This window comes from Sarcophilus harrisii, chromosome 2, assembly GCF_902635505.1.
Source record: "Sarcophilus harrisii chromosome 2, mSarHar1.11, whole genome shotgun sequence".
Taxonomy (NCBI): Eukaryota; Metazoa; Chordata; class Mammalia; order Dasyuromorphia; family Dasyuridae; genus Sarcophilus; species Sarcophilus harrisii.
The window spans coordinates 30,991,160-31,003,429 of NC_045427.1; the positions used below are offsets into that span (position 1 = coordinate 30,991,160).

General features: G+C 48.6%; 1 protein-coding gene across 2 annotated transcripts in view; it reads right to left on the reverse strand.

The window, feature by feature from the left end:
• The window catches only part of POLR1A (RNA polymerase I subunit A), a 55,026-nt gene that overhangs the window by 34,579 nt on the left and 8,177 nt on the right, over window positions 1–12,270 (reverse strand). For both annotated transcript variants that reach the window (XM_031949790.1, XM_031949791.1), the window contains exons 8-12: window positions 11,782–11,887; window positions 11,312–11,495; window positions 3,544–3,714; window positions 3,327–3,449; window positions 1,685–1,915 (exon numbers count right to left, since the gene is read on the reverse strand). In XM_031949790.1, coding sequence (XP_031805650.1) covers window positions 1,685–1,915; window positions 3,327–3,449; window positions 3,544–3,714; window positions 11,312–11,495; window positions 11,782–11,887 — 815 coding nt within the window. The remainder of the gene's footprint in view (window positions 1–1,684; window positions 1,916–3,326; window positions 3,450–3,543; window positions 3,715–11,311; window positions 11,496–11,781; window positions 11,888–12,270) is intronic.

A 12,270-nucleotide genomic window follows, 5' to 3' on the forward strand; every position in this document is an offset into this window, starting at 1 on the left:
CTCAGAAGCCACAGGCAGCTCAGAGTCACCTTCCATAGAGGTCAGCCCTCTGCACTCCCTGGACCACAGCCGCGTGAATGACCTTGTGAGCTAAAACGTCCAGGTTTCCTAGGAGACTTGGACTCCGCAGATTCCCAGGGGCCCCGGCCAGGGATCTGGCAGCTCAAGTGCGTCACTTGGCCTGGAGTGACCTACAAGGTCTGGGTTATTTGCTTCTCAGGAGAGAGACTGCTTGGCTCTGTGGCTCCAAACCAAAAGCCAGGCCCAGCACAAGGCTTTGTTTTCATGGAAACAGGGGTAGAATCACAGTTAAACAAACGCGGGGCATCTGGGAATGACAATGGGAAAACACGCAGGTCAAACTGGCCGACAGCTGTCGAGTCCAAGAGGAACGAGGGGTCAATGGGGCAAGGGTCAAAGTGCTCCGGGTTGACAGGTCACAGGTGAAGGGGTCAGGGGCCACTTTTCCTATGTTTACTAAATTCCAGTCCAGTGTGAAGGAGCCACCGGAAGCAGCCCAGAGCTCAGGGGCTGCCCCACTCCCGCTTCTTCAGGCCCCCCCAGAGCACTTGGGGCAGCTCCAGCCCCCCACTTTGCAACCCTCCCCACCACTTGCACACAGCAAGGAGAGGGACCAGACCTCCATGAGGTTTCTGCAGCAGCAAGGAGACGCAGGAGAAAACCCAGAGAGTGCCCAAAGCTGTGGCGTCCCCTGCCAGAGACACCTGGGAAACCACAAAGTCACGTCATCTGCCTCGGGTTGCATCGTCTCTGCTCGGCCCAACGTCACAATTAACTATGACATGACTACTACAGTTAAGTCTGGGTCACCCCGCACGGGGAGATGCAAGGTGGAGAGCTCTGGCCCAGAGCGCAGCTACAATGCGATCTGCTCATGGTCACGTGGCCTTCCTGACCCTGAAGCCCACTCTCCAGATTCCAGGCCATGCGGCCTTTCTGCTGTTTTTTCAGTCCTTTCAGTCCTGTTGGGCTCCTCATGGCCCCATGTGGGGTTTTCTCAGCAAAGATACAAGAGGAGCTGGCCATTTCCCAGCCCATTTGACAGATGAGGAAAACTGAGACAAACAGAGTGAAATAACCTCCCCGGGTCCCCCAGCTAGGAAGGGTCTGAGGCCAGGTTGGATCTCAGGCCCTCCCAGCCCCAGGCTATCACTGCACTGGCTAGCTGCCCTAACGGCACTCCCTACGCGAGGTCCTGCTGGACCCCTGGGCACCCCCTCACCATCTCCAGGACAAGGACAGCCCCTTCCCAACAGCGCCAAGCCCAGACATCCAGAACCAAGGGGCGGGCAGTCCCCCCTCATGGAGCTTCCCTGGTAGCCAAGCTCGTCCCTCCCTACAAGTCCCTTGGACTGGGGCCCAAGGAACTTCCTTTCCCTTTTTAAGCTGCTTCCCCATGCCCGGCTCCCTCTGTATTTCATGTGACACACTCTAGTGTTTCCCGAGTTCCCCCAACGTGCCCAGGCTGGGGAAAGCCGTGGGCAAAAGTACACCCCCCCCCCCAGTGCCCCACAGTATGGTGGGCCTGATCACGGGGGAGCAGGAGGTTGGAAAGGGCAAAGGGCAAGGGTTGGAGAAAGCCCAGGAAGCTTGCCCCACCTCCTGCTCTGCCCGTGGGGGTGACAGGGCCCTAAGTGAGGGGACCGAGCCGGCTGGCACTTACCACTTTTGCCCCTTGAGGCTTGGGGCCGCCAGGGGCGGGGGTGAGCAGCTGCTTGGCCACGGCCTCCCGCTGGGTCAGGTCCGTGGTGCTGAGCGCCGTGCGGCTGCCGTCCTCGTTGATCACCATCGAGGCCCCCGGGTGCACGTTGGGGCCATTGATGACGGCCTGCCTCAGCTCCTGGACGTTCCACGGGGTCACGGGCTGAGGGTAAGTGAGCTTCGTGGCAAACACCTGAGAACAGACACAAGACTCGTGGCACTGGAAGGGTGGGCAGGACCCTCTGCCGCCCGCGGCCCCCTCCCCCTGGGCTGTGGGGACGGCCCCTTTGTACGGAACCGGCCCCCTGACTGATCAGCGCAGGTAACATCAGCTGAGGAGATTCCGAGTGTGGACAATCTGGAGCTGGGGCCGGACGCCCACGGCCCTGTCTCGGGACTGGATGCCCGTGGCTCCTTCCCCCACCTCACTTTCTCCCACAGGGACTCCTTCCCCAGGGGCCTGGATGACACGGGGCTCTGAAAGCTCTGGCTCCCCCCCAAGGAGCCCACATATCCCCCAGGGATGAGGCAGCTGGGTCTTGATGGCACCGTGATGGCTTCAGCTCCGCTCATCACCATCTACCAACCCCAGAGCACAACAGGGAAGGAAGGAAGGAGGGCTCTCCTTGGAGGGAATGAAACTGCTGTCTTATTAGTGCCCCAGGGGAGGAGGGACACCAGTCCCTGGCAAGCGGCGGTTACTGCTTGGCACTGACTGAGCACTGCTGAATTGAAAGCTAGCAGAGAGTGGGAATGGGGGCCCGGACCACCGAGGGCGGCTTCTGAGAGGAGCCGAGGGGACCCCTGGTCCTGCTTCTGGGCCCCTTCCTGGGGAGCTAAAGTGAGTTGATGCATTCCCCACCTAGGGACCCACGATCTGTAAAATGAGGGGATTGGGCTAGCTGGCCACTCGGACCCCCGTGATCCCACGTCATCTGTAAAATGAGGGGGCTCAACTAGGGAATGAGCTACGTGGCCTGGGGCACGAACAGGGCTTTCCACTGGTAAGGCAAGAGGCTTGGAGCAGGGGACCTCCGGAACGCCCTCCAGCTGGGTCTGAGGCTCGGGCCCATGATGAGAAGGGTGGTGACCCTCCCAGCCCCCTGGGAAGGCCAGATGAAGCGCAGGGGAGACCAAGGCATCAGCTTAGCCCTCGCTCTCCAGGGAGGGCCAGGCCCGTCCTCGGGGAGGACAGGGACAAGCACCTGTAAAGCACCTGCTGGGCACAGAAGCCAGGAACACAACCACAACAAGGAGAAATATGCTGTCCAGCTGGATGCAGTGCGCAGGGGCTCTGGCAGCAGAGCCAGTGGCAAGAATTCCTTCTCCAAAGTGCTGAAGCCTGCAGAGCCTCCCACAAACCGATCTCATCTAAGGCTGTTACTATGAGGGAGCTACTCGTGTCCCCATTTTACAGACAGGAAAGGCTTGGAGCTAGAGGGATGTGCTCTGGGAGGTGGAGAGTGGGCTGGAGCCAAGGAGGAGCTAAGAGGGCCCAGCAGGGCTTGGACGCCAACCGTATGGGCAGACCCCCCAGACCTGCACGGCCCTCTTAGATCCTGCGCACAAGACTCCCACCGCAGCCCCACGTTCCCCTGACTCACCATGGGGATCCCAATTTCGTTGGTGTTAATGTACATGTCTGGGCAGATGACTGAACGAGCAGCGTAGTCGACGCGCTTCCCCATCATGTGCTTCCGAAACAAGCCTTCCTTCTTCTCCAGGATCTTTTGGGTAAAGCAAACAAAGGCAATGGATGAGAACCGGACCCACCTCCCTGCAGGAGGTCGGGCCTGAGGCGGGGAGAGGCCAGCCACTCACCTGCCGGATGCCGGGGTACTTCTCCATCATTAACTTGTCCATATCGCTGTCAAACACAATGTTCACGTGGCTCTGAAGGCGGATCCACATGCCGTACAGTTTCTCCGTGAGAGACTGGCCCGGAATCGTGGCAAGAAAGGAGCGATCCATCGGAACTGAAGACTCTGCCTCCTGGAGGGAGACCAACCAGAAAGCGTGGGACCACAAGCCTGGGCCCCCAAGTCAGAAGCCCGGGCCCCTCTTTCCCCAAAAGGCAAGCCTCTGACTGCACCCCAAAGTTTGTCTCAAGCTTGCACAAAGTGAAGGTTACAGACTTGGACAAAGTAAACATTCAGGGAAAGCGGGGAGATGAGCTAGATGCGACAGACCTCTGGAGAAAACTGAATGGGCATAGAAAGGAGCATGCCTTTTTTTCAAGTCTACAAGGCACCTTCACAAAAAAGGACCATGCATTAGGGCATAAAAACCTCATAATTGCTTGGAGAAAAGAAGAAATATTAAATGCATCCTTTTCAGACCACAATGCCATAAAAACTATATTCAATGAAAAGCCATGGAAACACAGGTTAGAAATTAATTGGAAATCAAATAATCTAATCCTAAAGAATAGGCCAAAAAACAAATCAAAGAAATAACAAATAATTTCATTAGAGAATGGCAACAATGGATTCAGTCAAAATGGTACTCAGGGGAAATTTTATATTTCTCAACACTTGTATCAGTAAAACAGAAAGAAAAGATCAATGAGTTGGGCATGTAACTAAAACTAGAAAAAGAATAGATGAAAAATCCCCAATTAAATACTAAATCAGAAATCCAGAAAATTAAGAGATTAATAACATTGAAAACAAAAAATCATTTTACTAGTACATAAAACTAGGAACCTGTGAAGAAAAAGAGTAACAGAGAAACCACTGGTAAACTTATTTTTAAAAAAAGTAAAACAAATGACCAGTATAAAAAATGAAAAGAGTAAATTTACAACTGGTCAAGATTAAATTAAATCAATTATTAAAAGCTATTTTACCTGATTATATGCCAATAAATCCGACCATCTAAGTGAAATGGATGAATACTTACAAAAATATAAATTGCCCAGATTAACAGAAGAGGAAATAGAATATTCAAATAATACCATCTTAAAAACTACTAAACAAGCCATCAATGAACTCCCTACCAAAAAATTTCCAGGACCAGATGGATTCAGAAGTAAATTCTACCAAACATTTGAAGAACAATTAAGTTCAATACTATGTAAGCTATTTGGGAAATAGGTGAAAAAAGGAATCCTACCAAAATTCTTTTATGACACAAGATATGGTGCTAATATCTAAATCAGGAAAAGCAAAAACAGAGAAAGAAAACTATAGACCAATTTCCTTAATGAATACTGAAGTAAAATTTTAAATAAAATATAAGCAAGGAGTTTACAGCAATGAACTACAAAGCTCACACTTGATGATCAGGTGAGATTTAAACCAGAAATACAGGACAGGGGCAATATTAAGAAAACTATCAGCATAAATGACTACATCCATAAGAAAACTAACAAAAACCATAAAATTATCTCAAGAGAAGCAGAAAAAGCATTTGATGAACTATAACACCCATTCCAATTAAAAACACTAGAATAAGAATAAACGGAGTTTCCCTTAAAATGATAAGCTGTGTCGCTCTAAAACTATCAGTCAACCATACATGTAATGGAGATAAGCTAGAAACCTTCCCAATAAGATTGAAGTAAAACAAGGATGCCATTATCACCACCATTATTCAACACTGTTCTAAAAGACAATAGGCAATGAGAAAACTAAACTACCACTTTTAGTAGAAAATATAATTGTATGCTTAGAGAACCCGAGAATCAACTAAATAACTAGTTAATATAATTAATCTTTAGCAAAGTTTCCAGATATAAAAATAAACCCACCGAAGTCACCAGCATTTCTACCTATTAGTAACAAAGTTCAGCAGCAAGAGAGGGAGAAATCAATTTAAAATAACTGTAGATAATATTTTGGGAATCTATTAGGACAAACCCAGGAACTATATGGACACAATTTTAACCCAAATTTTCACATAAAGTCAGATGCGAACAACTGGAAAAATATTAATTGCTCACGAGTAGGTTGAGCCAATATAATGAAAAATGGTACTTTTACATAAATTAAATTTTTCAGTGCCATACCAATAAAATTCCAAAAAAAGAAGGAAGAACAAACCATCAAGAACATCCAGGGAATTAATGGAAAACAAAATGTTAAGGAAGGTAGTCTCACTATACCAAATCCCAAATTGTATTAGAGTGGTAAACATCAAAATCTGGTACTGGCTAATTAATAGAGCAAGGGAACATTGGGTACCCAATCTACCCAAAACACAGCAGTAAGACAAGGCAAGACATGACATGAATGATGTGAGCATGCACAAGGTCCTGGCCCATCCAGGAAAGGCCGCTGCTGTGTGAAGGTCCCTTAAGAGGTGCTTCTTGCACCTGAGCAGCATCTTAGCTCTTTCTGTATCCCTTCAGACAGGAGTTCACCCATCCAGGTGTGGTCCTACAGCACCACCTAGTGACCATGGGGGAAGGCCCGTGGGAGTGGGAGAGCTAGGGGAGTTAGCTGAGGAAATACAGAAGAACGGCCCTCAGTTTCTGGGGGAAAGGGCCTCGGGAGACCCAGACATCCCAGGAGCAGGTGAAAGGAGGCTGTCCACTAATCAGTGGGCAAACACTTACTAATCACTCCCTGGTCTCTTGGGAGAGAGTCTCCAAAGGACTTAGGAAAGAGAGGGAGCAGGCTACAGGAAAGATCTGAGAATAAATTTTTTGGATAGCACCTGTGGGAAGTCCCAGGGAACAATTCCTTCTACTAATGCAGATTACACAATCTGGTCACAGACAACTTCCAGAAATTAAGTGATTTATGGGGAATCTCTTGAACCTAGTACACAGGGGCACCATCTCTTTTCATAAAAGGGAAAAGATGTGGGAGTGGAGGGAGTGTATAGTGCTAAGGAGCCTAATGGTGGTGGGGGGCGGGGGGGGGGGAACAAGACAGGCAAAGTCAGATCTCATCCAGGGAAGGGCAGCAGCATGACTCGCCCTCAATTACTGAGGGAACTGAGGTGGGGGTAGGGGAGGAGGGGTATATGGAGGGGGAGGAGGGAGGACAGAGGCGGGGAAGGAATGGGGGAGGGGGAGACTGAAGATGAGAAGGCCCTTGGCTTGGAAGGGGGGGACTATGCTCTCACCCAGCAAGAAAGAGGAAGGACCGGGCCTTTTGGGGAAGAGGCTGCAGACCCAGGGTAAAGGGCCAGGCCACTCACCACCGTGTCCCTAAAGCACTCTTTGTAGGCAGGTGAAACCTGGGCTTGTCCAAGACTCTGCTCACCCCTGAATGGTCAAGAAGAAGCTCTGGTATTTAAGTGACATTAAAGAAGGAGGCTTTGGGGCAGCAAGGTGGCACAGTGGAGAGAGCAACGGCCCTGAAGTCAGGAGGATCTGTGTTCAAATCTGACCTGGGACACTTAACATTTTCTAGCTGTATGACCCTGGGCAAGTCACTTAACCCCAACTGTCTCAGGGAAAAAGTGCTTCCCAGACTTCAGCCAAATTAAAAGGATTTCACTGGCTGCCATAGAAACAGCATCCTCTTTTGCTTCTGTTTTTGCCCCTACCTAGGGGAAATGATCTTCAGCCAGAACAAGGTAAATGGATTAACAGGGAATTAAAAACTATTACAAATAAAGAAAGGATGAGAAGGCACGCTAGCTGCCATCCTCAATGATTTCAAGTCACCAGTTTGAAAGAATTAGAAAATCTGTTGCTGGAACACTGAATGACCTCGACAAAATCACAGAGAAATGCTAAAAAAAAAAAAAAAAGACTAAAGACGGACAAAGACCACAAAGCTTTCAAAAAGGTGAGCGAAGGGAATTGCTTGAAGTGCAAACCAATAAACTTGACTTGACTTCAAGGCAAATTCTACAACAGAAATATGAAAGCACTGATTTCGGAGCATTTAGAAAAAGAAATAGTGATCTCTGGAAGGGATTGGGGAGTGACATAAGCAAACCCCCACCATGTGCCAGAAGGCTTTACCTACTTCTCTTGTCTGATCCTCACAAAGACCCTGTCCAGTAGGTGCTCCTGTTATAACCATCTGACAGTTGAGGAAACCAAGGCATATGAAAATCGAGGTCATGATGTGCCCAGGGCCACACCTAATAAGTACCTGAGGCTAGATTTGAACTCAGAACTTCCTGACTGGGCCTGTCCATCCCAGGCACTCCAGAATGTGTTTATTGGCAGGGCCTGCAGAAAGTCTCTCCTGGTGTCCTTCTGGGTCAGATGGAGAGGCCCAGGCCAATGACCCAACAAGTCCGGACTACCGAGGGGACGACCACCTGGAAGGAAGGCTCTGCCAAAGGGGCCCGAGGCTGTCACCATGTGGCACTTGCACCACTGGCCCTGATGAAGGCACAGAGGGAAAGTGGACCCAGTTTCCCAAACCTACAGATGGTGAAGGTGAGAGCAAAGGGCTGATGGCATCAGGGACCAGAAGCCCTAGGACAAAATTCAACAGCAAAGTTCCACGCTCATATAGTCAGAAAGAAGACTGAGGAGCCCCAAACTCCATGAGCCAAAAGTGTGCAGTGGCAAACTTGCCCCCAAACCCCAGAGTGGCAGATCGAGTCCCCTGAGCCCAGACAGCCAAAGAGAAACAGCTGAGGCGAGAGACAAAGGCCCTGGTGCTCAGCCCCCTTTCCCCTGGGCCAGGCTGCTCTCCCAAAGTCACACCAGATGCCTGGAGAGCCACATTCTGGGACAGCAGGGCATTCAGAGCCTGGCCGGCACCGGGAGCAGCCTCCCTGACTTCTGGAGGGCCTGTGGCAGGCCTTGGCCCCAAGGAGGACCCGGGAGCTGCAGACGGTCACCCTCTTTCAATGGAAGACGAGACACACAGGGAGCTAAACTGCAAACATGGAATGGACTTCATGGCCTGCAGCACCCAGAGGCCCAGAGCCTGGCTCAGCGAGGGACCACGTGGGCAAGGCCTGCCGAGGGGCCGAGAAGTCACCTGGCGGGGAAGGGCTGAGGGACTGGGGCATCACTTTGGGGGGAGGGGCTGAGGGGTGGGGTCACCCTAGGGGGGTGCAGCTGAGGGGGAGAGGCTGAGGGGCATTAAAGGGGAGGGGTATAAGTGAGTGGCCAGGCCTCACTCTGGGGAGGAGGGGCTGAGGAGTCACCCTATGGAGGCACAGCTGAGGGGCCAATGGTCCTGACAACCCCAAAGGCTCCCGAATTCCACTAAGACAATGGGCTCCACCTTGTGGTGAGCTGGGGTCATGACAATTAAAACCCTTCAAGAACACTCGTTTCACAGAACTCGGGGCCCATTTTGCCACTGCTTGTAGAACCACAAAATAACATTACTTGGAGGAATCTCGCCCAGTAGGAGTTCTCAACCTGGGATCTACAAACTTTCCCTCCCCTGAGGGTCTGCAGATACATCCAAGGGAGTCTGTGAGGTTAGATGGCCAAAAAAAAAAAAAAGAAATACGTTTTAAACATCAAGAATTACATTTTTATTTTCACTACCTTCTAACTAAGATTCAGTCTCTCCTTCAACCAAGGAGCTTTCTTTTAATTCTGCAAAGGGGTCTGCAGGCGTCTCCAGCCTGCCCAAGGGACCCAGACTAATCAAACTCCTGGTCTAATCCAGTCCTCACTGTGCAGACCAGGCCAGCTCCCAGCAGGACCCTCCTCCTAAGGCTCCTGGAGAGGAGAAAAGACCGACACAAAGCAGCGCGACGCTTACCAGCCAAACACCAGAAACTGCACAGATGGGCCATAGCGGGGCATCAGTGCTGGATGAAATAACATAAGGACAAACGGGAAGAATATCCAGAAGTGGGAAAATGTGTATGAAACAAGGCAAAATAGAGGAAAAAACTAGAAGCAAAAAAACAACAGGACAGTGGGAAGAAACCCATTGCCCTAGATTCAGGGTGGTCCAAATCCCATGCGGATTGAGCGTGTGGGACCCTAACATCCTTCCCTACTTCCCAGCCTGTTGCCTCATTTGTAAAACCAAAAGTTGGCCCCTAAAGCTCCTTTTGGCACAGAACTTTGAATGCCACGACAGCATAAGTGTGCAGTGACATACAATGATACAGTAAATAACAAAAATATGCTCTAACAGAGACCCACAAACAGAATGTCCTCACTTCTCTAGCTTGGTAAGAGTTAATATGTAGCAATTGTTTTAAAAAAGTCAATGAAAAACCCAAATCTGGTTTTGTGTACACTCACTCACAATCTTTCTCATGTTTCGGTAATATTTGTGTTTGCTGAGAGATGTTAAAAAAAAAATCTAATTTCTTAAAGAAAATAAACGGAGACCATCTGATCCTCCCGACAGATCACCATCCTCCAGAACAGCTGATTTTTGAAAGAAACTAATGAAGCCATCTGCTGTGGCAAGGCCCGTGCTTTAACTGAACTTCCTAGGGTCTAGCCCAGTGTTCTATGATTGGTAAATGTTGGCTAAGTGAGGAGGGGAGGGAGAAAGGAGGGAGGGATCAAAACAGGGAACTAGATGTCCAGTGAGGTTTTTTTTTCACTTACTATGCTGATTTACATGAAAAGAAAGCTGTTGGAATTAAAAAAAAAAAAAAATTTGGGAGGGGGTGGGGGAGGTGTGCTATCATTTCATCTGTAAAATGAAGGGGCTGGACAAGATGAACCCAAGAGAGTAAATGATACAGAGTTTAAAATGAGCTTGAGACTTTCAACTGTTACATAAATACGCGCTATTAGCATTATATTCTCACAAAACAGGAAATCCCTCGATCGCATGACTAATAGTAAACAGATTTCTGAGAAGCTAATTTCTTCTGAACTCAGAAAAGAAAATTCTTATTTACTAAAATGACTAAAAGAACTCATTTTTTCATATGATTATTATAGAAGGAAAAAAAATCTGTGGCCTTTGACCTAGAGATCCTGTTTCTAACCATAAAAGCCAAGGAGGTCAAAGACAGAAAGAAAGGTCCCACATACTTGGGAATGTTTCACAGCAAGAGTCTTTTGAAATGGAAATAAAGCAGATTTCATCAAGTGAAGAGAAGTTAAAACAAATTATGGCATGTGAAGGCCATGAAATATTATTGCACACTAAGAAAAACGTTCAGAAAACATGGAAAGATTTGTGTGGACTAGGTCAGGAAAACCATGGCCACAATGCACATGGAGAGAATGGCAAAGTGAATGCCAGGAACATGCGAGTAGGTCCCAGATAGGCAGGTCCCAGGGAGCCCTCCCTCCTGCCCAGGGACAGCATTCTCCCTGAGCTCATACAGGCCAGAGGATGGCCCAGAAGTAGGGTCGGGGACAACATGGGACTTAAATCGGCTCCTAATCCACACACCGGGTCATTATAGGTCGTTAGAGAACTAGAAGAAACCTACTTTCTAATCCTGCTTCTAGGGTTGAGCACAACGTGCCTCGCCTTGACATGGCCTGGCGGCTCTCACCGAGTAAATGCTCAATAAATGTCAGTCCAAATGATCTGAGCACAACCAGAACCCCAGCCTAGCATGAGGCTCTTTCTGCCAAGGCCCGATGTCCAACTCAGAGCCCAAACAACCGGCGCCAGTCTCCAAAACTGTCCCGATGTCTTTTTCACTACCCAACAGCTTTTTTGTCTCAGCAGTTCACCAGACAGCCCCGAGTTAGTCCTGAATGTGGGCCTTGTTACGGTACCTCTGGGGAGCCATTCTGGATCTCCTTCTCTGTCGCTCCTATGCCCTCACTGGGCAGGGCCTGTTCTTGGGCCATCAGAGCCAGAAGCTTTCGGATCAGGACCACATCCTTCAAAACAGCCTGCAGGTTCACTGTCTGGCCGTTGGTAAACATCTGGTCCCCGAGGCGGTTGACAGGGCGATACCTACAATGCAACACAAGATTAGAACAGCCAGGAAGAAATTCCCCTCTCACCTGTTATTGAAAAAGCAACCAAACTACTCTGCCTTCCTCTCCCAGATGATCAAAAAGGAGTGACAGAGTGACAGAGAATGGAAGGCTCCTTTATTCTAGCTCTCTACTGACCTGGGGGACAATCCTTGGAGAGGCCTGCTGCCATTCTCCCCTCACCTGAATCATACATCCCTCCCTCCAAGTGATAGGGCACCAATCAATCCTTCCAAGCTGTTACACAGGGAATTAAGGGTTACCTAGAAGGCGGCACCACCACAAGATCCAAAAAAAAGATATTTGGATTGAATTTGGACTCCATGCCAGGCTCCTCTACTCCGGAAAAAAGGTACTTCAGAAAGAAACCTGTGATTGAAAACAAGTAAACTTAGTAAACTAAATAGAAGGGCAACAACATAAAAAAAAAAAAAAATCAATAATTTCTATAAAGGAGCCAACTGAGAAAGTGGGTTAATGAGCTTAATGGCCACATGTTTAATCTCACTGCTGTGACATGAGAAAAGCTGCCTAAATCAAATTATCAATGTGAATTCACAACAAGCAAAGAGAAAATAAAAAGAACTATCAGAAATTACTTTACAAATGTACATAGCAATAAAAATTAAGAATTCAAAGAAAATTGATAGTCTACAAACATGTAAAATACTACAACTAATAGACCTTAAGTCAACTTCAGAAAAGAAATCAAATAAACCATAAAAGCAACATTAAAAAAAAAAAAAACAACT